The sequence below is a fragment of the Eschrichtius robustus genome, chromosome 5, assembly GCF_028021215.1.
Source record: "Eschrichtius robustus isolate mEscRob2 chromosome 5, mEscRob2.pri, whole genome shotgun sequence".
Classification (NCBI taxonomy): domain Eukaryota; kingdom Metazoa; phylum Chordata; class Mammalia; order Artiodactyla; family Eschrichtiidae; genus Eschrichtius; species Eschrichtius robustus.
Genome location: NC_090828.1, coordinates 19,024,818 through 19,050,210, shown reverse-complemented (window position 1 = coordinate 19,050,210; position 25,393 = coordinate 19,024,818). Strand labels below are relative to the sequence as shown.

The window sequence follows — 25,393 nt, the reverse complement described above, 5'->3', positions numbered from 1 at the left end:
ACCGGGTGGGGTCAAGGGCAGAGGAGGCCCTCAGTGCAGCCCAGAGAGGTCCAGCCTTTCCTCTTGCTCCCCCCCAGATACTCTCCCCTGGACCAGCATTGCTCTGGTTAGAGAGCAGGCCCTGAGCCAGGAAATGGGGAGCAGAGTGCTTCCTCCAGATCAAGACAGTGTGAGGACGTGTCTTGGTGTCACTGGCATCTGCTAAGCACTTTGCGCCACCTAGCTGCTCAGTGAGGCAGGCGCCACCAGTAGCCCCATTTTACAGATGAGGGAGCTGAGGCTCAGAGAGGACAATCACCCGGCAACACCACACATCTAGGAAGTGGAAGCACCAAGTTTTAAGCCCTGCTCTGCCTGCCCCCGAACCATGGTCTGGTTAACCAGTCTTAACCAGCGCCCCTCATTGCCTGCCTCCCAGCCCAGTCCCGCCCAGGCCTGAGTACCGAGGGGGCCATTGCCGACAGCCTCAGGGCTGCACTGCTCCAGGAACAGGCGGTAATAGAGGGTGCAGTTGCCATCGTTCAGGAGCACCAGCATCCTGGTCTGCTTGCTGTTCACCAGCACGTTCCCAAAGTCCAGCTCCTTTTCCTTTGCCTGAGGGCCAGAGTCAGCCAGGCCAGGGTGGGGGGCTCCGCCAGGACCATGGCCCCGTCTTTCCCAACCCTGGCCTCAGAGAATCCCCAAGGAAGGGCAGGTCCAGGGGTGAGAGCCGGGGGGCCAGAAGACTCCCACCCCCTGCGTTCAGGCACCCTGGGGCCTTCCCTCCCGCATATGCCCTGGTCCCCTGCCCCCTCCCCTACCCGCCGGGGTCCTCCCACTCACGGAGAGGCTGCTGGTGATGCCCAAGCCCACCAGCCGGAGCATGTAGTGGGTGGTGGCGGAGGGCTTAGTGTTTGGGGGCAGGCCAGCTTCCCAGACCCACATCCCCACTCGGAACAGGTACTTGGTCTCCTCCAGAGGGCTGAAGGTCCACGTCAGCGTCTGGGGTCACAGAGATTAGCCCTGCATGGGGGTCTCTGGAAACCCCTGCCCAGGCTCTTGGACCTCTAAGGTCCCGCTGCAGAATATCAGGCTATGGTAACCCATTCTGAGTGTCTCCCCGTGCCAGGCACTTACACACATCATGTGCTATGTTATCTCCCTTAGCCCCTCGATCCCTTAGCCCCACGAGGTAAGTGATATTATTTTAGTGCCTCATTGTCTGATGAGAAACTGGAGACTCAGAGAAGTGGGGTAACTTGCCCAAGGTCACAAAGCTGATGAGGGCGCTTGGTAGGAGCTGGGGTGTGAACTCTTGAGGTTGACTCCAAAGTCTGTGTGGTCTCTCGCCTTGCAGATTACTACCCCCGGCTTCTAACAGACACCGTGTGTTGGTGGTTCTTGGCTCAAGTTTGGTCTCCCCAACTAGGAGGCCCTAGACCAGGGATGGGAGTCTGCTAGTTTGGATCTCATCCGTGCCCCCTCCAGGGACCTGCCACTTTGACGTCCACAAGCCCTCTTCCTCACTCCTTAATGATAGCCACCCATTTGGCTCCACACCATCTCCCAGTGACCTCACCACTGTGGGGACCAGGGATGGAGACTGGACTCGCTTCTGGGCACTGACATCAGAAACCCTGCTTCAAGTCCCAGCTTTGCACTTCCTAATTCACAGTCTCAGTAAATGGCTATTTTCCCCCTCTAAGTCTCAATTCTTCTTTGTAAAATGGGGGTGTGGTAACAATCATACCGACCCATAAGGCTGGAAGAAATGACTGTGGATTGAATGGGAAAGTAAGCCTGCCCCCTGATAGGCATGTGTAAGAGACGATGGTGAAGGTGAGGATGACGGGCCCCTTCCCTCTGGCCCTTGGCAGTGTGGCAGGGCACTCACAAGGCTCTCATTGGGCTGGATAATCCCCCTGGTGGGCTGGACGGCCAGCGTCTTCCGGTGCTGCTGGGAGACCCTCCACTCAAACTCCAGAGGTAGACGCGAGGGGTTTTGGAAGGTGAAGAGGCTGGTGGAGGAGCAACCCACCCAGGTGGGCTTGAAGAAGACGCTTTTACAGGTGTCCAGCTTCAGCTGCAGCGGCTCCTCCCGGCTCTGCATGCTTACCTCCTGGGGCCAGTGAAGGGAGGACAGTGCCCTGACGTCACCCTGCAGCCCTGGCTCCCCCAAAAGTCACGGGCGGGCAGCTTTTCCCCCTCGGAGAGGGCAGCAAAAGGCCCTCCACCAGCCTGCGCATGGGCAGCTTCTGCCAAAGGCAGAGTATGTAGTGACTGACCCAGGAGATAAGGAAAAGAACTCAGGGACTGAAAGAGGATGTACAGACCATTTCATGGGCCAGACATGGGTCCAACACCCCGGACCCTTTCCCTGCCCTGGCCCCAAACACCCTTCTACCACCTGCAGATATGAGTCTTGGGTTGCCCCCAGTCCTTCCTTGGGGACCTCTGCACCCCTTTTCTTGTCCCGACCCCGTAAGGTGGACAGGCAGGGTCCTGAGGATAGCTGTTCCCAGATGTAGCCGAGGGGTCCTCTCCCTGCCATGCCACTTCCTGGAGGAGGAATAGCCCCTGAGCTACTTTAGGGGAGCTTTAGAGGCCAGTCCCAGAATGTGGCTTTGAAAAGGGAAGCCCCAGACTATGGCCCCCTCCTGAGGACCCAGTCCCTACCCCTGCCTCCTACCTTGAGATACTGGGGGCAGAAATTGAACTGCAAGTAGAAAACATGCTGCTTCCAGGAGGTGCCCTTGGGGTAGGTAGAGATGAGGAAGATCTGGTGGGCCCCAGGGGGCACGAGGCCCGAGCTGGGCCGTAGGGAGACGTCTGAGCTGCTTCTCGGGGCCAGGTTGAAGGTCAGCAGCATGGAGCCTTTGTTGATCAGGAGCAGGCTGAGGTAGGAGGGTTCGCTGGGGGACACTGCAGGAAATAGCTGGGGTGCGAGAGAAGAGGGATGCATGCTCAGATCTACACGCCCTGCCCATCCCCCCCCCAAACACACACACACTCAGGGAAGTCTGTGTGGGCTTGGGTGGAGCCATCTCTCAGGAGATCCAAGATGTCTCTGCACAACCCAGTCAGTGCCCTGGGGGCAGGGAATGGAGGGACACAGCGTGGCACCAAAAAATGCTTCTGTCCTCCTGAGACCTCCAGGCAGAGAGATGGGGTGGCCACAGGAACAGGCTCCGGGAAACTCAGGCCCCTGAGACCCCCCACCCCAAGTTTCTTCCATCTTAGGGCGCCCTCAAATCATCCTTTGGAGAACCCAGTTTCCGAGATCTTGGTCCAGAAGCTCTGGGGGTAAGCAGCCCCTTCTAGATGATTCTCATGCTGGTAGCTGAGGGGAACCCCACTCTGGGAAAGGGAAAGCCCCAGCAATCCCAGCTTCCAAACATTCCTTAAGCATTTAGGGTGTAGCCAGCACCAGGCAAAGAGCTGGGCCGGGTACCAAACACAAGGCTGAAATCGCTGCCCTGGGTGCCCCATCCAGCTGGGGAGATGAGCACCGTGCGTGAGGCAGTGGGGGGGCGTTAGGGGGCAACATGGGCCCAGAATCTGCTGGATTTTAGTAAAGGCCACAAACTGCTGTGAGGAACTGGTCAAGGGAAAGGGGTGGGGGTCAGGGTCAGCGAGGGGGCCCCTGTGCAGTCAGGAGGGCTTTGGGAAGGGGTGCCCTTGAGCAGAAGTATAACTAGTGGGGGGGCAAGATCACCCCAAGCACATTGTCCAAAAGTGGCACCTTTCTAGCAACATGAGGCATGGGGGAAGTGCAGACAGATGAAAAGACTGACGTTGGAAATGGAAGCTGGGAAGAGGCATCGAAGGAGAAACCAGGATTAGAACTTGGCCACCTGGCTCTAGAATCTATGTTTCTCAGCCTTGCGTCATCCTGGGGCTCAGGTCAGACGGGGCCTCCAAGGGCCCTTCTGAGAGACCTGGGAATGATGACTCCCTGAGGATGGGGTCCAACCAAGGGGCGGGTTCTGCGACCCCTCCAGGGCTGGATGATCCCCACGGGCAGGGCCTCATGACGTGGGTGGTTATATCCCTAGCAGGCACTCAGTAAACATAGCGAACGGAGGAGCTGGAGACTTTTAAACCTGAGTGAGAGGACCGGGGAGTATTTCAGGTGGGGCAGGCCGGAGCCATAGGTCTAAGCCCCAGCCCCTTCCCAGTCCCAGTGCTGCGGTCCAGGAGAGAGTCCTTGATGGGCACAGAGCCCCAGGGGCTGGCAGTGGGGAGGTTGGGACGGCCAGCGAGGGTGCTCGACATGTTTCTGAGGCCATCAGAGACAGGAGAGGGATCTGCAGGCCACGGCAGAAGCCAGGCTCCCCTGTTCCACCTCCCACCGCTGCTGGGGCCACGCTCACCTTGGGCGCATCCAGGGTATACTGAGGGATGTGGTGCTCCAAGCCAGCACAATAGCTGTGCCCTCGTGCCCGGAGCCTCAGGCACCAGGAGGGGCACACAGTGCAGTCTTCTTCGATATTGTTGTAGCTCCGCAGGACCTGCAGGAGGGCCGGACCCATGGATAGGCTGAGTCCTGTGTCTGACCCTGTGGGGCACCCCAGCTTGCCTGCCCTGTACTGCAGGAGCCCTACATGGGGCCCAGAGGGAGGGGCCCTATGGGAAGACAGCGCAGAGAACAGCAGTCATAGCAGCCCCTCCCGCTGTGTGCCAGGCCCTGCCCTGAGCACTCAGCACTGAGCACTCAGTAAACGTGCTCTCTGACCCTCCCAGCCAGATGAGGGTGGGGCTGGGATGTGAAAGCAGCACTCATCCTGCAGGAATGTGGCCAGAGAGCACTGGCCAATAGAAATATAATGCAAGCCACAAGTGTGAACCGCAAAAGTCATTTTAAATGTTCTAGTCCCAGCAATCCCACTACTGGGCATATACCCTGAGAAAACCATAATTCAAAAAGAGTCATGTACCACAATGTTCATTGCAGCTCTATTTACAATAGCCAGGGCATGGAAGCAACCTGAGTGTCCATCGACAGATGAATGGATAAAGAAGATGTGGCACATATATACAATGAAATATTACTCAGCCATAAAAAGAAACGAAATTGAGTTATCTGTAGTGAGGTGGATGGACCTAGAGTCTGTCATACAGAGTGAAGTAAGTCAGAAAGAGAAAAACAAATACCATATGCTAACACATATATATGGAATCCAAAAAAAAAAAAAAAAGGTTCTGAAGAACCTAGGGACAGGACAGGAATAAAGACACAGATGTAGAGAATGGACTTGAGGACACAGGGAGGGGGAAGGGTAAGCTGGGACGAAGTGAGAGAGTGGCATGGACATATATACACTACCAAATGTAAAATAGATAGCTAGTGGGAAGCAGCCGCATAGCACAGGGAGATCAGCTCAGTGCTTTGTGACCACCTAGAGGGGTGGGATAGGGAGAATGGGAGGGAGACGCAAGAGGGAGGAGATATGGGGATATATGTATACGTATAGCTGACTCACTTTGTTATACAGCAGAAACTAACACACCATTGTAAAGCAATTATACTCCAATAAAGATGTTAAAAATTAAATAAATAAAAAATAAATGTTCTAGTAGCCACATCAACAAGGTGAAACGCATAACATTTATTTCAACAATACATTTTATTTAACCCAGTTGATCCAAAATCTTTTCATTTCAACATATAATCGATATATAAGTGATGCGGGAGGCATTTTGCATTCTTTTGTGCTAAGTCTTAGAAATCAGTGTGTCTCCTCCCCTTACAGCATATCTGTTTGGACTAGACACAGTACAAGTGCTCAGCAGCCACATGTGGCTGGTGATCGGCATATCGGACAGCACAGGGTTATAGCCTGTAGCCTAAAAGTCTGACAGGCTCAGCAAAGCCAGGTGTCCACAGCCTTATTCCTACAAACTTCCGAGTTCCCCCACTGCCAAGATATTAGAACAGAGGCAACTAAAGACTCAGCTTTGGGAAAACTTCTCAAAAGTTTGGATATGCTCCCAAGTTTATAGAGGAAAAGACCAGGGCTCAGAGACATTAAGGGACGTGCCCAAGGTCACAGAGCTGGTAAGGGACTCTGACCTTGACTGCACAGCTCTCCTCTTCCCTGGGCCTCAGCACCCAGCCACTGGGAGAGAACAGCAGGGTGGGTAGAGCAGAGAAAGGAGGGAAAGGGCAGGATAGACTGGAGATGAGGAGGGAGTGACACGTCTGGGGCTAAGAGGCTGGGCTGGGACAGCCTGCTCAAGGGAAGTTGGACTAGAAGCCCCTCCCTACACGCACCTAATCACCGGGTGCCCCTGACTCTGCCCCCCAGGCCCTAGTTCCTGCCCACAGCTCTTTTAGAGGGACCACTTCCTACTTCAAGGACTAGAGAGAGGCCAGGAGCCACCCCACCATACCAACCAGGAGCCCCAGGAAACTACGCGCACCAAAATTTTCCAAAGGGCTAGAGCCCCACTGAGTTCTCCCTCTGGAGGGGGTGGGAGGCACATGTGAGTGAGACATAATCAGCTGGGCCAATAAGCCCCTCGGCCAAGGCAGGCCATGAGCCTGGGAAAAGACAGACCACTAAGGCTGCAGTCCAGCCAAGGAGACAAGAAGAGGGAGCAGAGCCTGGCACGGAGAGGATGGATCCTACATCACCCCATCACCCCCTCTGACCCCATACCCTGCCGTTCAGGCTCCAGGGCAGAGAACCCACCCTCTCATCTGCCCACACACCTTATAGACAGCAAAGGCTTCAAGCTCCACGGCGTACAGGCAGTTGGGGTGAGGCGGCTGGAAGTGCAAGCGCATGGCCGTGGACTTGAGAGGGGGCACATCGCAGGGGTTTGGAGTCACCCAGAAGGGGCAATCAGCCCTGCGTGTCCAGGCCACAGTGATCTTGCCTTTGGTGTAGTTCATCAGGCACAGGGGGACAGGGTTGGGGTCCTTGGGCCTGGGGCAGGCACCAAAATCCACCTCGACAGGCTCAATACTGACAGGTGGGGGAAAGATGGCCATGTCGTTGGTACCGTCGAAGAAGTACTCGGTCATGGGCGGGATGAGGGGATACTGCGGGGCTGGTTTGTCCTCCAGGTCCTGTGTGGGGAGAGCCGGTTGGCGGGGGCCCAGCTGCCATTCCTCCTGCCGCTGCCCCTCATCTGCATGCTCCTTTCTGGAAAAGGCTACAAGAGCTCCACACACGTCTCCCCCGACTACTAAGGGTACCCACAGGGCTATGGAGCACAGGACTGCCCAAGAATTGAGAAGGGGGCATGAACCTGGGGAGGGTAGATGGCCCCCGGGGCCCCAGAGGGGTCCATCAAACCTCAGTGGGAATCATCAGGGCACCGTTCTTATCCTGCTCCAGCTTCTTCTCCCTCAGCATGATGCCCAGGATGTCAGGCGGGTAGAGCGTCAGGCCCCGCACCAGGTGTGTGCGGTACCAAGCGAGGTGCTGAGGCCTGAGGATGGCCGGCTTGGTGCTGTCTGAGTGGCACGTCCCAATCAGGTCGAGGAACAGTGGGTCCTGCGACATTTGTCTGTGTGAGGCTAGATTTGAGCCTCCACTCGCCACCTTGGCCAGAGACCAGCTGGTCAGGGCACAGTTTGTACCACCTTGTCCAGGGGCCTGGGTTGGGGTCGTCACTTCAAGGCCCTCTGCTCTGCACATGCTGCATGGGGCGAGGTCCAGTCCCCCCTACACCAGCCCATTAGCAGCATCAGCAGCAAAGTCCTCGGCCTGGCGGCAGTCACAGCAAGACTGGCCTACCCACCCGGCTCGGAGCGAGCATTCACATGTCCCTGGCCAAATTCTGGCTCCAAAAGCCAGGCTGGGGCCCTGGAGGTGATAATCCAGGCAGACAGCCCTGGAAGTTCCAGAATACAGGGGACTGAGCACCAAGCACTGTCTTCATTACTGGGCCTTGGATTGGCCCCTCCAGCTCCCCGGGGAGCCCCTCCTCACCCCCTCCCCCATAGCTCACCTGGTGGTGGATGAAACAGGCCACCCTCCGAAAGTAGATGATGGGGTGAGTGGGCTGGAAGGCACAGTGCAGGGTCATGCGGGCCTTGCCCACCAGGGTCCCAAAGGCAGGTCTGATGCTGAAGACGCTCTCCTGACAGTCGATGTCAAACTGGAAGTGGGCCGTGCAGTCCGACTTGTTCTCAATCCACAGGGACTGCTCCGGGCGCTTCCCGAGGTTGACCCAGTTGAAGTCGACACAGTAGTACTGCAGGGACACGTCAGGACCTGGGCGGAAGAGATGGGGGCTCTGTGAGTGGGCCCTGCCACCTGAGTGGGGCTGGGGTATCAGCCTCCCCGAGGATATGTCAAAGGGTACCACTGAGGGGAGGTGGTGCTGCCTGGAGACAGAAGATTGGGTTGGAAAGGCCTGAGCGGACCACCAGGTCACCAGGGGTGAGCGTGGGAACAATATCTCCAGGTGTCTTCCACTGGTTCCTCACTGGGTCCACCAGGGGGCAGCAGACACCCAGGCTGAGGGCAAGGAGGCCCTGGGTGACTAGGAGCAGGCACTTGCCAATCATAAGCATGGGCTGCTCCTGTCTCCAGAGGGAGTGCAGTGACCTGGGATTGCCAGTACCTCTACAGAAACCAACGACTTTGAGCAGGGTTTGGGAGGCACAGCCAGAGGGCATGATGGACAAGTAGTCCATAGTCCTGACGTCCAAGGTCTCGGGGTGGAAGAACACTGACACGCATTTCTTCTCTCCTGGGGGCACGATGCCATGGGCCGTGGGGCATGAGAAGGCCTCGTCTTTGGCCAGCATGTCTGGGGCCACTTCGATCCTGAAGGGGACGCTCACCTACGGGGCCAGGTGGGGACAGGAGGTGGTCAGGTCACAGGGTGGCTTGTCTGTTATTACCAAGGTGCCCAGCTGAGGGGGTGAGGGCAGCTGAAGCCCCACCTGTGCCTCAATCATCAGCTTTGATCGTGGAACAAGGCTGCCTCTGCCGGGAGGAAGGACGGGGCCGAGCCGTGTGCCCTGCACTGGGACCACCCAGAGGGGGCACCTTTTCCTTTTCCCAAAGGTACCACAAAGGCTAGCTGTGGTCCTGGCATCAGGACACCTTAGGGCTGATCTTGGGGTTGCTCTGGGGGGGGTCAAGGGATACCCCAGCCCAGCCCCCAGCTGAGAGGAGAGTGGGACCCCTTTTGACATGAGTGTATCAACAGACATGGGTACGTGAGGTTGCAACATTCTGTACAGGGGTTGAGTATTAGGAGCACCTGGCCCTGTGGTCCCTGAGTCCTGCCCCCACTCCCCCTATGTGCACAGGACGCATACCACCGATGGGTTATACAGCTTGATCTGCCTCTCAGCGGTGCAGCCCACGGCAACAGAACCAAAGTGCAATACTTTCTGGACGCCCTCAGCATCCTGGTCCTCCGGGCGCTTCTGCTTTATGCTCACCAGCAGCTGGGCGCATTTGGCTGGGCAGAGAGGGGGAAGTCTTGGGGAGAAACCCACCAGGGCCTCTGTGGCCCCAGCTGAACAGCCCTTCAGAGAAGACGGGGGTCCCCAGGGAAACACTGGTCTGCGACACCAAGGAAGACAAAGAAAAGGCAAAGCCTGCAGGGCTCAGGGGAGGGCAGGAGGCTGGAGGAGGTCCCGTGGAGGGCAGGCCAGGGCGGGGGTGGGAGGGGGGTGGGAGGGGGCACACTGAGGCTTCAATCCCCAGAGAGGTGCAGCAGGGGGCTCTGGGGACAGGTGAGAGGTCGGGCCTCACCCACAGCCTGCAGCTGGATGCTGCTCTTCTGCTTGCTTCCCTCCCCGTACCAGCACGTGGCCTGAACATTATAGATGATAGCCATAAGGGGCTGAAAGGTCACCTTGATCCGGCAGGCCTGGCCTGGCTCCAGCAGCCCTGTGGTCGGCAACATCTGGAACGGGCTGGGGGACTCCCAGGTGAAGAAGGTGGGCAGGTCCCTGGAGGGGGTGGGCAGGTTAGAGCCACTGGGCTCACTGACCACTGCCCCTGCTTTAGAAAGGCGGAGATGCCCCCTTTACTCCCCCTATCCCCTTCCACCATCACACAGGCCAGTCTCTCCTGCTCCCAGGAACCCTCCTCACAGTTCTCACTCTTCCCACCTCTGAGCCTCAGCCACGGCCCTCACCCCGAATTGTCCAGGCAGAACCAGGCCTCGGCCATGTCCCCCATGGCGCACATGGGCAACTGCAGGGATGGTGGGCAGATCAGATTGTGGCAGGGCAGGGCGGCTCTCAGGTGCACACAGAACATCCCCTCTGCTTTCTCAAACCACAGCTGGTCCACGCACTCCTTCTGCGGTGTGGGGGCAGGGAGGCAGACACCCTGGCTGATCAGTGGTACCCGGGGGGTACTCAAGGACCACTCACCCGACCCCAGCCCTTGGCTATCCCCTCAACACAACTGCTGAGGGCTGGGCTGCGCCATGGCCCTCCATCTCAGTCTCTGAAGAGAGGGTCAGTTACTTGTGTTAAAGCACCATCTTGGTCTCAGAGACGTAGGGTTTCTTTTGTGAGGAACAAAGTATTTGGGGGAACATTTTGAGAGCAGGAAGAGCCCAAGGAATATAGGGCTTTCTGATGGCCAACACAGTAGCACAGCCTTTCCCCCCAACAACATCCAACTGGGAAGCCCCCTCTATCTAATGAGTTTTGGCTCCAGCTGGTGGGATGTGGGTGTGGTGGGAGAGCTCCTTGCTGCTCTGCCCTGCATCCTGCTCTGAGGTCACTGTGCCTGTGTCCCTCCCTGCCCTCCACTCACCATGGCAGACCTTACCTCCTCCAGGGGCCGGAAGATGATTGGGAGTGAGAAGGTTATGCCTGGGCTCAGGAAGATGGGCTGGGGGATGACCGTGAAGAAGAATTTGGTCTTGGGGGGCCTGTGGGAAGGAGCCAGGGGATAAGCACTTCAGGATCAGAAAACTAGGAGAGGCAAAAAGATTAGGGAAGATTCTAGAAAGCCAAGCACACTTGAGTCTGTGGGACTGAGGAAGGAGAAACACAGGTGTTCTGTCATAGGAGGAACTGTCTCCCTCATTCTACCACTTCTCTTGCAGACCTTCACTCTAGGATGTCAGAGCACTGAATGAAAAGATACAGGGCCAAGGGAGCAGCACTTGTACCTCAGATGCACATGGTGGTCAGTGGGCCTGGGATGGGGAAGGCTGCCCTGATTTAACCAAATCCCTGAGCACTTAGCTGGGGGAAACCAAAGCTGAGAACAGAGGCACCAGGGATGCATTTCCAAGCAGAAACCTCGGCACAGCTGTAGAGTTCCAGAGTGGGTCAAAACTATAGATTCTGAAGACTTCAAAAATACTAACAGGGGACTTCCCTGGTGGCGCAGTGGTTAAGAATCTGCCTGCCAATGCAGGGGACACGGGTTCGAGGCTGGTCCGGGAAGATCCCACATGCCGTGGAGCAACTAAGCCCGTGTGCCACAACTACGCGCCTGTGCTCTAGAGCCCGTGAGTCACAACTACTGAGCGCACATGCCACAACTACTGAAGCCCACACGCCTACAGCCTGTGCTCTGCAACAAGAGAAGTCATGAGAAGCACGTGCACCACAACCAAGAGTAGCCCCTGCTCGCCCCAACTAGAGAAAGCCCACGTGCAGCAACGAAGACCCAATGCAGCCAAAAATAAATAAATAAATAAATAAATTTATTTTTAAAAATATATTAATAAGAGGCCAATATTATCAAAAAATCTATAGCAATAAGTTCAGATAAAATAAACATATTCCTAGGAGTGTATAATTGACCAAAACTGACTCAAGAATTATACATTTTATGGCCACCCTTTAAAAAGTATCCAAAAAATTGAATAGTCAAAAATCTTCCCACAAAGAAAACACCAGGCCAGATGGCTTCCCAGCAAGTAGTACCAAGCATCTGATAATCCTTGTCTTGTCTTCCCAACAGCAGAAAACAAGGAAACCCTCCCCACCATATTCTATGAATCCATCATAACATTGTTATCAAAACCTGACAGTTATGAGAAGAAAGGAAAATTACAGGCCAATACCACCCATAAACAAAATATTGGCAAAAAGAATTTAGCAATCTGTATAAAAAGAATACTCAATCATGACCAAGTTGGGCTTATTCTAGGAATACACAGTTGGTGTAACATTTAAAAAAATCAGTTAATGTAATTCACCGTATTAACAAATTAAGAGAGAAAAAAAATCAAATGATCGTCTCAATAAAGAAAAATATTAAATTTCAACATATGTTTATGACAAAAACTCTCAGCAACCTAGAAATAGAAGGGAACTTCCTTAACCTGGTAAAGTCTAAAAAAAAAAAAAAAAAAGAAAAACTACAGGAACCATCCAAATTAATGGTGAAACACTGGAATCTTTCATGCTGAGATCATGAACAAAACAATGATGCCTTCTATAACAGCTTCTGTTCAGCACTTTCCTTTTCAACAGTGCAGTAAGGAAACACAAAGAAAGAAAGGAGATAGGGTTGGAAACGAAGGAAAAATGCCATTTTCATATAAGATATGAATGTGTACGTGGAAAAAAAGAATTAACAAATACATTATCAGAATTAATGAGAGAACTTACCAAGGTTTCTGGGCACAAGATTATGGACAAAACATCCATATTTTTTTTAAATAAAAAACTTTCTATAAAGCCAGCAACAAGCAGAAAATGAAACAACTTCAAAAGATATCATACTCAGCATCATCAAAAATATAAAACACTTAGGGATAAATCTAACTAAAGATGTGTAAGACATCTACAGAGAAAAATTTACATTTTATTGAGAGACATGAAAGAAGACCTAAAGAAATATAAAGATAAACCATGAGTCATGAAAGATAAAAATTGTCATGAAAGACTCAGTTTGTAATGACATCAAGTCTCCACAAATTAGTCTATAGTTTCAACTAAATCCCAATCAAAATCTCAAAAAGTAGTTTACGTGTATGTGTGATAAGCTGATTTGAAGATATATATGAAAGTTCAACGGCCCAAGGGTAGCCAAGACAATCCTGAATAAGAATGAAGTTGGAAGACTTACACTACAAGATAATCAAGATTTATCTTAAGCGCTAATAATTAATTCAGGATGATATTTATTGGCCCAGGGAGAGACAAATAGAGCAAGGGAACAAAACAGAGTTCAGAAATGGATCCATACATATATGGACACTTGATATACATCAGTGGTGGGGGAGATCATCAGGGAAGGTGTGAACTTTCCAAAAATGGTGTTGGGACAATTGGACATTTGGTTGAGGGAAAAAAATGTCATTGGATCCCTACTTCAAACCATTCACAAAAATCAATTCCATATAGATAAAAGACAAATATTAAAGGCAAAATTATAAAGTCTTTAGAAGATACTATAGGAGAATATCTTCATGACCTAGGTAAGGGTGGAGAAGAACTTCTTAAACAAGATACAAAAAAGCATCAACCATAAAAGGAAAATATTGGTACATTTGATTCCTTTGAAATTAAGAACTTCTTTTCTTCAAAAGACATGATAGAGTAAAAGACAAGTCACAAAGTGGGAGAAGATATTCACAACACATAACTGACAAAGGATTAGTATCCTTAATAAGAATTTCTATTAAAAAAAGACATTCTAAGGGCAGACAGCAGAAGCAAGAAGAACTACAATCCTGCAGCCTGTGGAACAAAAAACATATTCACAGAAAGATAGACAAGATGAAAAGGCAGAGGGCTATGTACCAGGTGAAGGAATAAAACCCCAGAAAAACAACTAAATGAAGTGGAGATAGGCAACCTTCCAGAAAAAGAATTCAGAATAATGATAGTGAAGATGATCCAGGATCTCGGAAAAAGAATGGCGGCAAAGATCGAGAAGATGCAAGAAATGTTTAACAGGGACTTCCCTGGTAGTCCAGTGGTTAAGACTTCGCCTTCCAATGCAGAGGGTGCGGGTTCAATCCCTGGTCGGGGAGCTAAGATCCCACATGCCTTGCAGCCAAAAAACCAAAACAGAAACAGAAGTAATATTGTAACAAATTCAATAAAGACTTAAAAAAAAAAAAAAAAGAAATGTTTAACATAGACCTAGAAGAATTAAAGAACAAACAAACAGAGATGAACAATACAATAACAGAAATGAAAACTACACTAGAAGGAATCAATAGCAGAATAACTGAGGCAGAAGAACAGATAAGTGACTTGATAGACAGAATGGTGGAATTCACTGCTGCGGAACAGAATAAAGAAAAAAGAATGAAAAGAAATGAAGACAGCCTAAGAGACCTCTGGGACAACATTAAATGCAACAACATTCTCATTATAGGGGTCCCAGAAGGAGAAGAGAGAGAGAAAGGACCTGAGAAAATATTTGAAGAGATTATAGTCGAAAACTTCCCTAACATGGGAAAGGAAATAGCCACCCAAGTCCAGGAAGCACAGCGAGTCCCATACGGGATAAACCCAAGGAGAAACACTCCGAGACACATAGTAATCAAACTGGCAAAAATTAAAGACAAAGAAAAAGTATTGAAAGCAGCGAGGGAAAACGACAAATAACATACAAGGGAACTCCCATAAGGTTAACAGCTGATTTCTCAGCAGAAACTCTGCAAGCCAGAAGGGAGTGGCACGGTATACTTAAAGTGATGAAAGGCAAGAACCTACAACCAAGATTACTCTACCCGGCAAGGATCTCATTCAGATCTGATGGAGAAATCAAAAGCTTTACAGACAAGCAAGAGCTAAGAGAATTCAGCACCACCAAACCAGCTCTACAACAAATGCTAAAGGAACTTCTGTAAGTGGGAAACACAAGAGAAGAAAAGAACCTTCAAAAACAAACCCAAAACAATTAAGAAAATGGTCATAGGAACATACATATCAATAATTACCTTAAAGGCGAATGGATTAAATGCTCCAACCAAAAGACACAGGCTTGCTGAATGGATACAAAAACAAGAGCCATATATATGCTGTCTACAAGAGACCCACTTGAGACCTAGGGACACATACAGACTGAAAGTGAGGGGATGGAAAAAGATATTCCATGCAAATGGAAATCAAAAGAAAGCTGGAGTAGCTATACTCATATCAGATAAAATAGACTTTAAAATAAAGAATGTTACAAGAGACAAGGAAGGACACTACATAATGATCAAGGGATCAATCCAAGAAGAAGATATAACAATTATAAATATATATGCACCCAACATAGGAGTACCTCAATACATAAGGCAACTGCTAACAGCTATAAAAGAGGAAATTGACAGTAACACAGTAATAGTGGGGGACTTTAACACCTCACTTACACCAATGGACAGATCAGCCAAAATGAAAATAAATAAGGAAACAGAAGCTTTAAATGACACAATAGACCAGATAGATTTAATTGATATTTATAGGACATTCCAACCGAAAACAGCAGATTACACTTTCTTCTCAAGTACGCATGGAACATTCTCCAGGATAGATCACATCTTGGGTCACACATCAAGCCTCAGTAAATTTAAGAAAATTGAAATCACATCAAGCATCTTTTCTGACCACAACGCTATGAGATTAGAAATCAATTACAGGGAAAAAAACATAAACACAAACACATGAAGGCTAAACAATGCGTTACTAAATAACCAAGAGATCACTGAAGAAATCAAAGAGGAAATCAAAAAATACCTAGAGACAAATGACAATGAAAACACGACGATCCAAAACCTATGGGATGCAGCAAAAGCAGTTCTAAGAGGGAAGTTTATAGCTATACAAGCCTACCTAAAGAAACAAGAAAAATCTCAAATAAACAATCTAACCTTACACCTAAAGGAACTAGAGAAAGAAGAACAAACAAAACCAAAAGTTAGCAGAAGGAAAGAAATCATAAAGATCAGAGCGGAAATAAATGAAATAGAAACAAAGAAAACAATAGCCAAGATCAATAAAACTAAAAGCTGGTTCTTTGAGAAGATAAACAAAGTTGATAAACCATTAGCCAGACTCATCAAGAAAAAGAGGGAGAGGACTCAAATCAATAAAATTAGAAATGAAAAAGGAGAAATTACAACAGACACTGCAGAAATACAAAGCATCCTAAGAGACTACAACAAGCAACTCTATGCCAATAAAATGGACAACCTGGAAGAAATGGACAAATTCTTAGAAAGGTATAACCTTCCAAGACTGAACCAGGAAGAAATAGAAAATATGAACAGACCAATCACAAGTAATGAAATTGAAACTGTGATTAAAAATCTTCCAACAAACAAAAGTCCAGGACCGGATGGCTTCACAGGTGAATTGTATCAAACGTTTAGAGAAGAGCTAACACCAATCCTTCTCAAACTCTTCCAAAAAATTGCAGAGGAAGGAACACTCCCAAACACATTCTATGAGGCCACCATCACTCTGATACCAAAACCAGACAAAGATACTACCAAAAAAGAAAATTACAGACCAATATCACTGATGAATATAGATGCAAAAATCCTCAACAAAATACTAGCAAACAGAATCCAACAACACTTTAAAAGGATCATACACCATAATCAAGTGGGATTTATCCCAGGGATGCAAGGATTCTTCAATATACGCAAATCAATCAATGTGATACACCATATTAACAAATTGAAGAAGAAAAACCATATGATCATCTCAATAGATGCAGAAAAAAAGCTTTTGACAAAATTCAACACCCATTTATGATAAAAACTCTCCAGAAAGTGGGCATAGAGGGAAACTACCTCAACATAATAAAGGCCATATACGACAAACCCACAGCAAACATCATTCTCAATGGTGAAAAACTGAAAGCATTTCCTCTAAGATCAGGAACACAACAAGGATGTCCACTCTCACCACTATTACTCAACATAGTTTTGGAAGTCCTAGCCACGGCAATCAGAGAAGAAAAAGAAATAAAAGGAATACAAATTGGAAAAGAAGAAGTAAAACTGTCACTGTTTGCAGATGACATGATACTATACATAGAGAATCCTAAAGATGCCACCAGAAAACTACTAGAGCTAATCAATGAATTTGGTAAAGTTGCAGGATACAAAATTAATGCATAGAAATCTCTGGCATTCCTATACACTAATGATGAAAAATCTGAAAGAGAAATTAAGGAAACACTCCCATTTACCATTGCAACAAAAACAATAAAATACCTAGGAATAAACCTACCTAAGAAGACAAAAGACCTGTATGCAGAAAACTATAAGACACTGATGAAAGAAATTAAAGATGATACAAACAGATGGAGAGATATACCATATTCTTGGATTGGAAGAATCAACATTGTGAAAATGACTATACTACCCAAAGCAATCTACAGAGTCAATGCAATCCCTATCAAACTACCAATGGCATTTTTCACAGAACTAGAACAAAAAATTTCACAATTTGTATGGAAACACAAAAGACCCCGAATAGCCAAAGCAATCTTGAGAAAGAAAAATGGAGCTGGATGAATCAGGCTCCCTGACTTCAGACTATATTACAAAGCTACAGTAATCACGACAGTATGGTACTGGCACAAAAACAGAAACATAGATCAATGGAACAAGATAGAAAGCCCAGAGATAAACCTACACACCTATGGTCAACTGATCTATGACAAAGGAGGTAAGGATATACAATGGAGAAAAGACAGTCTCTTCAATAAGTGGTGCTGGGAAAACTGGAGAGCTACATGTAAAAGAATGAAATTAGAACACTCCCTAACACCATACACAAAAATAAGCTCAAAATGGATTAGAGACCTAAATGTAAGACCGGACACTATAAAACTCTTAGAGGAAAACATAGGAAGAACACTCTTTGACATAAATCACAGCAACATCTTTTTTGATCCACCTCCTAGAGTAATGGAAATAAAAACAAAAGTAAACAAATGGGACCTAATGAAACTTAAAAGATTTTGCACAGCAAAGGAAACCATGAACTAGACAAAAAGACAACCCTCAGAATGGGAGAAAATATTTGCAAACGAATCAACAGACAAAGGATTAATCTTCAAAATATATAAACAGCTCAGGCAGCTCAATATTAAAAAAACAAACAACCCAATCCAAAAATGGGCAGAAGACCTAAATAGACACTTCTCCAAAGAAGACATACAGATGGCCAAGAAGCACATGAAAAGCTGCTCAACATCACTAATTATTAGAGAAATGCAAAGCAAAACTACAATGAGGTATCACCTCACACCAGTTAGAATGGGCATCATCAGAAAGTCTAGAAACAGCAAATGCTTGGGGCTTCCCTGGTGGCGCAGTGGTTGAGAATCTGCCTGCCAAGGCAGGGGACATGGGTTCGAGCCCTGGTCTGGGAGGATCCCACATGCTGCGGGGCAACTAGGCCCGTGAGCCACAACTACTGAGCCTGCGCGTCTGGAGCCTGTGCTCCGCAACAAGAGAGGCCGCGATAGTGAGAGGCCTGCGCACCGCGATGAAGAGTGGCCCCCACTCGCCGCAACTAGAGAAAGCCCTCACACAGAAACGAAGACCCAACACAGCCAAAAATAAATAAATAAATAAATAAATTTATTCAAAAAAAAAAATTTTTTAAAAAACAAAACAAAAACAAATGCTGGAGAGGGTGTGGAGAAAAGGGAACCTTCTTGCACTGTTGGTGGGAATGTAAATTGATACAGCCACTATGGAGAACAGTATGGAGGTTCCTTAAAAAACTAAAAATAGAATTACCATATGATCCAGCAATCCCACTACTGGGCATATACCCAGAGAAAACCATAATTCAAAAAGACACATGCACCCCAATGTTCATTGCAGCACTATTTACAATAGCCAGGACATGGAAGCAACCTAAATGTCCATTGACCGAGAAATGGATAAAGAAGATGTGGTACACATATATACAATGGAATATTACTCAGCCATAAAAAAGAACGAAATAACGCCATTTGCAGCAACATGAATGGACCTAGAGATTGTCATATGAGTGAAGTAAGTCAGACAGAAAAAGACAAATATCATATGATATCGCTTGTATGTGGAATGTAAAAAAATGGTACAAATGAACTTACTTACAAAATAGAAATAGAGTCATAGGTGCAAAAAACAAACATGGAGGGAAGGGGTAGGGATAAACTGGGAGATTGGGATTGACATATACACAATACTATATATAAAATAGTTACCTAAGCAGGACCTACTGTATAACACAGGGAACTCTACTCAATTCTCTGTAATGACCTATATGGGAAAAGAATCTAAAAAAGAGCGGATATATGTGTATGTACAACTGATCCACTTTGCTGTACAGCAGAAACTAACACAACATTGTAAATCAACTATACTCCAATAAAAATTAAAAGAAAAAAAGACAATCTACAAAGAAGACATACAGATAGCTAACAGGCACATGAAAAGATGCTCATCATCACTAATTATTAGAGAAATGCAAATCAAAACGACAATGAGATAACACCTCACACCTGTCAGAATGGCTATCATCGAAAGTCTACAAATAACAAATGTTGGTGAGGATGTGGAGAAAAGGGAACATTTGTACACTGTTGGTGGGAATGTAAATTGGTCAGTCGTCATGGAAAACAGTGTGGAGTTTCCTCAAAAAACTTTAAAAAACCACCATATGATTCAGCAATTCCACTCCTGTGTATATGTCCAGAAAAAAACAAAAACACTAATTGGAAAAGATACACGCATCCCAATGTTCACAGCAATAGCCAACCCAAGCATCCATCAGCAGACAAATGAGTATATATCAATATATACCACAATGGGATATTACTCAGCCAGAAAAAAAGAATGAAATTCTGCCATTTGCAGCAACATGGATGGACCTAGAGAATATTATGCTTAGCGAAATAAGTCAGACAGAGAAAGACAAATACGGTATGATATCACTTATATGTGCAATCTAAAAAATAAAACAAATGAATGTATATAGCAAACAGAAACAAACTCACAGATATAGAAAACAAACCAGTGGTTACCAGTGGAGAGAGGGAAGCGGGGAGGGGCAAGATAGGGGCATGGGATTAAGAAAAACAAACTACTAAGTTTAAAGTAGATAAGCAACAAAGATATATTGCAGAGTACAGGGAATTATAGCCATTATCTTGTAATAACTTTGTTTTAAATTTTTTATTGGAGTATAGCTGACTTACAATGTTGTGTTAGTTTCTGCTCTACAGCAAAGTGAACAGGTTATACATATACATATATCCACTCTTTTTTTAGATTCTTTTCCCATTTGGTCATTACAGGGTATTGAGTAGAGTTCCCTGTGCTATACAGTAGGTCCTGCTTAGGTATCTATTTTATATATAGTAGTGTGTATATGTCAATACCAATCTCCCAATTTATCCCTTCCCCCCTTATCCCCTGGCAACCATATATCTTATAATAGCTTTTAATGGAGTATAATCTATAAAAATACTGAATCACCATGCTACACATCTGAAACTAATATAATATTGTAAATCAGCTATATTGGGTAGGGAAGGTGTTCCAATGGGGGGGACACAAAATGGGAGAAGGTGAGCTTCAGACACAGTTATTATTCCATTATTTAATCTGGTCACAATTATTCAACGATTATTCAAATTGTACTCTCAACAATTATTCAAGCTGTACATGTTTTATATTCTCTTCTGGTTTTATATGACATTTTAAAATTGTGTTTTTTAAGAGTGGCTGCTTTGGGGGCTTGAAGGCTCAGGGGCTTAGTCTCTGATCCCTCATACTCGTACCTGTACTTTATCTTCTGGATTTTCAAGGATAGATTTTTCAGAACCAGGTTCTTGGTGATCTCCTTCCCCAACTCCCAGCCTTTCCACTGAAGCTCCTCAGCCACCTCAATGCCCCAGATGACCCTCTTCTTCACTTTGTCCTGCTTCTTTGGGAAGCACTTCTGAGTATCCATGGAACTGGCAGGCTGTGTGGTCGGCAGGGAGAAAGGGGAGAAGCAAGTGGGATAGGATTCAAAGATCCAGAGAATGGGCAAAGATCTCCCCACCTCCAGAAAGTAATGAATCACACCACTCTTCACCCATGGGGGATGGTCTGGAGAGAGAAGGTGAGGGGCGGGTAGGCGAGTCAGATATTACCTCTTCTGAGGTCACTGGAATGGTTTTCCAGCTAGGTTCCCAGAGACCCTGCCCCTGAAGCTTTCCCTGGCCACCGCATCGGCCATTCCACCTGGCACACTCAGCGGCCTTAGCTTGCCTGTTGTGCTCCTCAGTGTGCCCTCAGATCTGGGTCTGTTCAGATGCTGCCTCCTCCTCCTCTTCCTGCCATCCTACCCCTTCTCTACAGAAGCCTCTCCTAGTTGGAGCAGTCTATCCCCGGCACTTTTCCAGAGCACAGGGATACACCACCATTCCCTCTTCCATCCCTCACCTAGCTGGTAGAGCAGAAGAAAGAGCCAATTTGCCTGCGACCAACCCGCACCCCGTGCCTTGACTTCGAGACCACTCCAAGCGCTTCTCCTAATGATGCTAGAGGTTCGTTATGCCAACGCTTCTTGTCTGTAACGGAAAATCCTTTCATGGGTGAATCCCTAGCCCCTATCTATCTGAGGAGGGAGGGGGATGGAAAAATCCCTGGGGTGGCAAGATGGCAGGAGGATGAAACGGGTGCCTCTTCCTACCAGTCATTGCTCTGAACGTAAATTCACTGCCATTTAACTTTATCTTTGACCAAGTATTGTTTTTATGTCATTACATAACATAAGGATATATTTATCTATTCGACAGATATTTGTTGACTACCTATGATGCACTGGACATTGTACTAGGTGCCAGGACTATAATAGTGAACAGGACTGGCAAATCCCTTCTTTCTTGGAGCTATATCTCAGTTTCAATATTTATAGAGAGTGTCGGACGGCATGATCTGCCCGTGGAGGAAAGGTGACTTGGGTGAGCAAGGATCATTTATTATAAATATCAATTGGTGCATCAGTTAGGGTCCAACCAGGAAAACAGAAGCCACTCTGAGTGTTTAAAATAAGGAATTTAATGCACAACCATATCCCATTTGGGGATAGTGAAGTAACCCCAAAGTTAACAACATCAAGAAGCTGCCACCACACATAGGTTAGGGGAAGTGGTGGGGTTCTCAGAGCCCAGAGGCCCGTCTGGTGGGGACTGGAGTCACAGGGAGATGCAGCTGCTGATGGAGACGCTGTCAAAAGCAGAGAGGGAAGAAGAGAAATAGCCTGGCTTCTCCCTTCTTCCCAGCTTCCAATCTCCTGCCAGCTCAGAGCAGAGCGGGGAAGGGCAGTGAGTGAATCTGTGAGCAAACTGGGCCAGAATGGCACAGATGGAGGGGTGAGATGACCCCTGGTCCACAGAGAGGCAAATGCAACCACCATCACATCTAAGGAGACACGAGAATTCACAAACGACACAGACACATGCTGCACAAATGCAGTCAGACCCCATAGTTACATCCCTAGACAAGCACCCCCTACCCTGGTCCTGCGCTATCACAGAGAGAGACCCCTGAGAGCTGCGAGAAGTAAACAACATCCATCCACTGGACAAACACAAAGCCCTAGGGGTCAAGACCAGAAGAGCTTTTTGAAGGAAGAGAGAACTACTGGCTACTCTATCAGCCCCCCAACTCGCATCTCCCCAGCCTTCTCCCCCCTCCACCATCACGCTCACAGCTGCTACCACTCCAGTTAGCATAGGGCTCAGTGTATGTAGGGTCTAGTACTAGAGTTTAGACAGGAGAGTGGGGTCATCTCAGATTCCTACCCCCGCTGCCCTGCTGCCCATCTACCCTGCTTGGCCCTGGCTCCACCCACTCCACCCGCCCCACACGCATCCTCACCCAGGCACTAGCATTGCTGCTGCTGTAGGCACTCATGGCCACACTGCTGCCAGTGATGGTGGGAAAGGCCATTGTGCTGGCACTCAGGCATGATCCGGAGTTCATGGTGTAGTCCCCGCTGTCCCTAGTCCTCATGAGGAGGCTTAGGGCTGCCCTGATGAGCATCCGGTGCCTGGAACACAAGTCCAAGGGAAGCTCTCTGGCTAAGACAGGAGTTCCTGCCAGCTGGGAGCTGGGAAGAGACCAGAGGGGAGGCAGGAGGGGCATGAAAAAGAGAGGTCAATGAAGAAGACTCACCACGGCCATCATTTTCATGGAGGAGTGTCTGCTTCCTAGCTCTGGCAACAGGTGTGAAGTAGCAACGTGAGGAACAAGCCTGAATGCAAGATCCAGGGCTTTGCCTGGGAGCCTAGAGACTCATCATTCAGGAAAGGCCATTTGGAAAAGGGAACTGGGAATGAGGCCCAGGCAGCCCTGCTCTCCATGGCCACACTTGACATTTCTCAGCAAGCCCCCAGTGAGTGTTACTGAAGCATATGCATTACCTTTACTTGACTTTTACTCTCTACTTGTTTCCTCTGAACGTGGCTTGCCTCCTGTGGGAAAAGGAATAAGAGTCAAAGAAGAAGCAAATGAGACTGGAGGATTCTTGGGCTTCTGGGTTTCCTCTATCAGTACACAACATGTAGTCCAGGTTTAAAGGAAGCATTCACTAAAATAATGACTCAGTCCAAAGATAAATGAATCAACCTCTAAAACAGAGGGATCCACTGATAGACTGCGGCTGGAAGTTATATGCAAATACATGCAAACATTATAGACAAATTATATGCAAAATGTCATCGGTTTGGGCATGTGCTCTTTTCCAGGGAGAGTGTCCACAGCTTTCACCAAATGCTCAAAAGGGTGCTTGGCCCTGCTCTAGGGGACACAGAAGTGTCCCAAACTGGCTCTGGCTCCCTCTCAAATCCCCCTTCCTTTAGCAGGCTTCCTTCAGCACATACACCCAGGTATGGCTACTATATTGGACAGCATCAATGTAATCCTTTTTTGAACATGTATACATTTTTAAGACTACTCAGTATCCTAGCCCACCTCTTTGAATAGCAATCTCAAAAATAATAACAACTTCTAGGAACATTTACTAAGAACTTATCATGTGCCAAGCAGTGTTGTAAGTCCTTCACATGTATTTTAATTCTTACAACAATTTATGATTAGATGGAATTGTCTTTTATTTGGCCGAAAATTCTCTCTTTTGAAGTCCGGGGTTCAGCCCCCTTTTACAACATATTATGCTTTAGTAAACAATTTCATGGTCGCCCTTTTGAAAGTTCCACGTTTCCATCAGACACTCTCCCGTCCCCTCCCTACCACCCATTCAGAACAAAAGATTCTGTTGATGCACTTTTTCCTAATTGTCAATATGTCCAAACCCTCTGGAGGGGACTATCTTACATTCACTCATTCATTCATTCACAAGGCATTTACTGAGTGCCTGCTCTGTACCAGTGCTAGGCATGGGACAGGACCAGCAAGGCTCCTACCTTCAGTTGTGAAGTGAACGTTCAGATGGAATCAAAGAAATGCAAGCTGGGGAGATAGGGAGGAAGGTCCCATTACTTCTCTGCTATTGGATGGCTTTGTAGTACTTCCCCGGCTCATTAATGCCTGTTACCTTAGGGGATTCTACAGACAGCCCCTGCCTCAAGGCTCTGAAAGAATTTCCAATCAACACTTGTAGGAAAAATGAGAGACAATGGGATAGAAAGCTGGTCCAGGCCAGGTCTTAGGGCTTAGAATTGAGCACTGGTCCTGGAGCAAGAAAAGCTGGGTTCCAGCATCTGCTCAGATTCGTTTAAGATGGGCAAGTTTCTCCATCTCCTCAAGCCTCAGCCTCCTTACCTGTAAAATGAGGGTTATCGTATTTCACAAAATTGATGTGAAGCTTGAAAGAAACAGGGATTTGAAAAAGCCCTAGACGAGCTGGTTATTATAATGAACAATTACAACTTCCACACTAGCATGTGCTACTCTTCCAAAAGATTCACACATCTGCAATCATTGTGAGGACACTGGGCAAGGGAGGTGTTGTTTTAAATCTCTTTTTCTAATCTTGAGGATCTTAAAAAATATATCATCAGCTTCCTTTATTTGCCTAATTTCCAACCTAAAAATTCCTAAGATGACCAGTGTAAAAAGTGGCGGGTCGCCGAGTAGAGGGAGGAAGAAAGAGGTAAAAAGAAGGAATAAAATATACTTAGAGCTGTTCCACCATCGTCTGAGATCCCCAGGCTGATCTCGCCCAAGTCTCAGTCCCTCCGGGCTCTCTGAAGGACACTGTGGGGACCCCTGGTCACGACTTCCCAAAGGAGACAGTCTCCCAAGACAGATACCTTCCCTGGCCACTCGCGCAGCTCCCCCTGGTCGCTTGGACCAACGCTCAGAAGTCACACCGCCGCCATGTTGTCGTCTCTATAGATACAGGACGCACAGGACACGGCGTCTCCTGGTATCCCAGGGCAACGACGGCTACCCGAAGGAGTCAAGGATCAGAGAAGGCGAAAGCTCCGCCCAGCTTTAACGCTCACCACCATTTTTTATTCTCCGACTTTCCCTGCTAGCAGTAACT

At 47.9% G+C, this 25,393-nt stretch overlaps 1 protein-coding gene across 1 annotated transcript in view; it reads right to left on the bottom strand.

Moving 5' to 3' along the window:
- Positions 1 to 25,183, bottom strand: part of CFAP65 (cilia and flagella associated protein 65) — a 40,972-nt gene extending 15,789 nt beyond the window's left edge. The window contains exons 1-17 of the mRNA XM_068543665.1: positions 25,158 to 25,183; positions 23,307 to 23,357; positions 22,768 to 22,993; positions 20,673 to 20,857; positions 10,743 to 10,845; positions 10,096 to 10,262; positions 9,708 to 9,907; positions 9,266 to 9,411; positions 8,560 to 8,782; positions 7,942 to 8,207; positions 7,284 to 7,484; positions 6,695 to 7,054; positions 4,353 to 4,490; positions 2,669 to 2,914; positions 1,874 to 2,098; positions 823 to 981; positions 444 to 594 (exon numbers count right to left, since the gene is read on the bottom strand). Coding sequence (XP_068399766.1) covers positions 444 to 594; positions 823 to 981; positions 1,874 to 2,098; positions 2,669 to 2,914; positions 4,353 to 4,490; positions 6,695 to 7,054; positions 7,284 to 7,484; positions 7,942 to 8,207; positions 8,560 to 8,782; positions 9,266 to 9,411; positions 9,708 to 9,907; positions 10,096 to 10,262; positions 10,743 to 10,845; positions 20,673 to 20,857; positions 22,768 to 22,926 — 2,929 coding nt within the window. The 5' untranslated portion in view covers positions 22,927 to 22,993; positions 23,307 to 23,357; positions 25,158 to 25,183. The remainder of the gene's footprint in view (positions 1 to 443; positions 595 to 822; positions 982 to 1,873; positions 2,099 to 2,668; positions 2,915 to 4,352; positions 4,491 to 6,694; positions 7,055 to 7,283; positions 7,485 to 7,941; positions 8,208 to 8,559; positions 8,783 to 9,265; positions 9,412 to 9,707; positions 9,908 to 10,095; positions 10,263 to 10,742; positions 10,846 to 20,672; positions 20,858 to 22,767; positions 22,994 to 23,306; positions 23,358 to 25,157) is intronic.
- Positions 25,184 to 25,393: the final 210 nt, after the last annotated feature.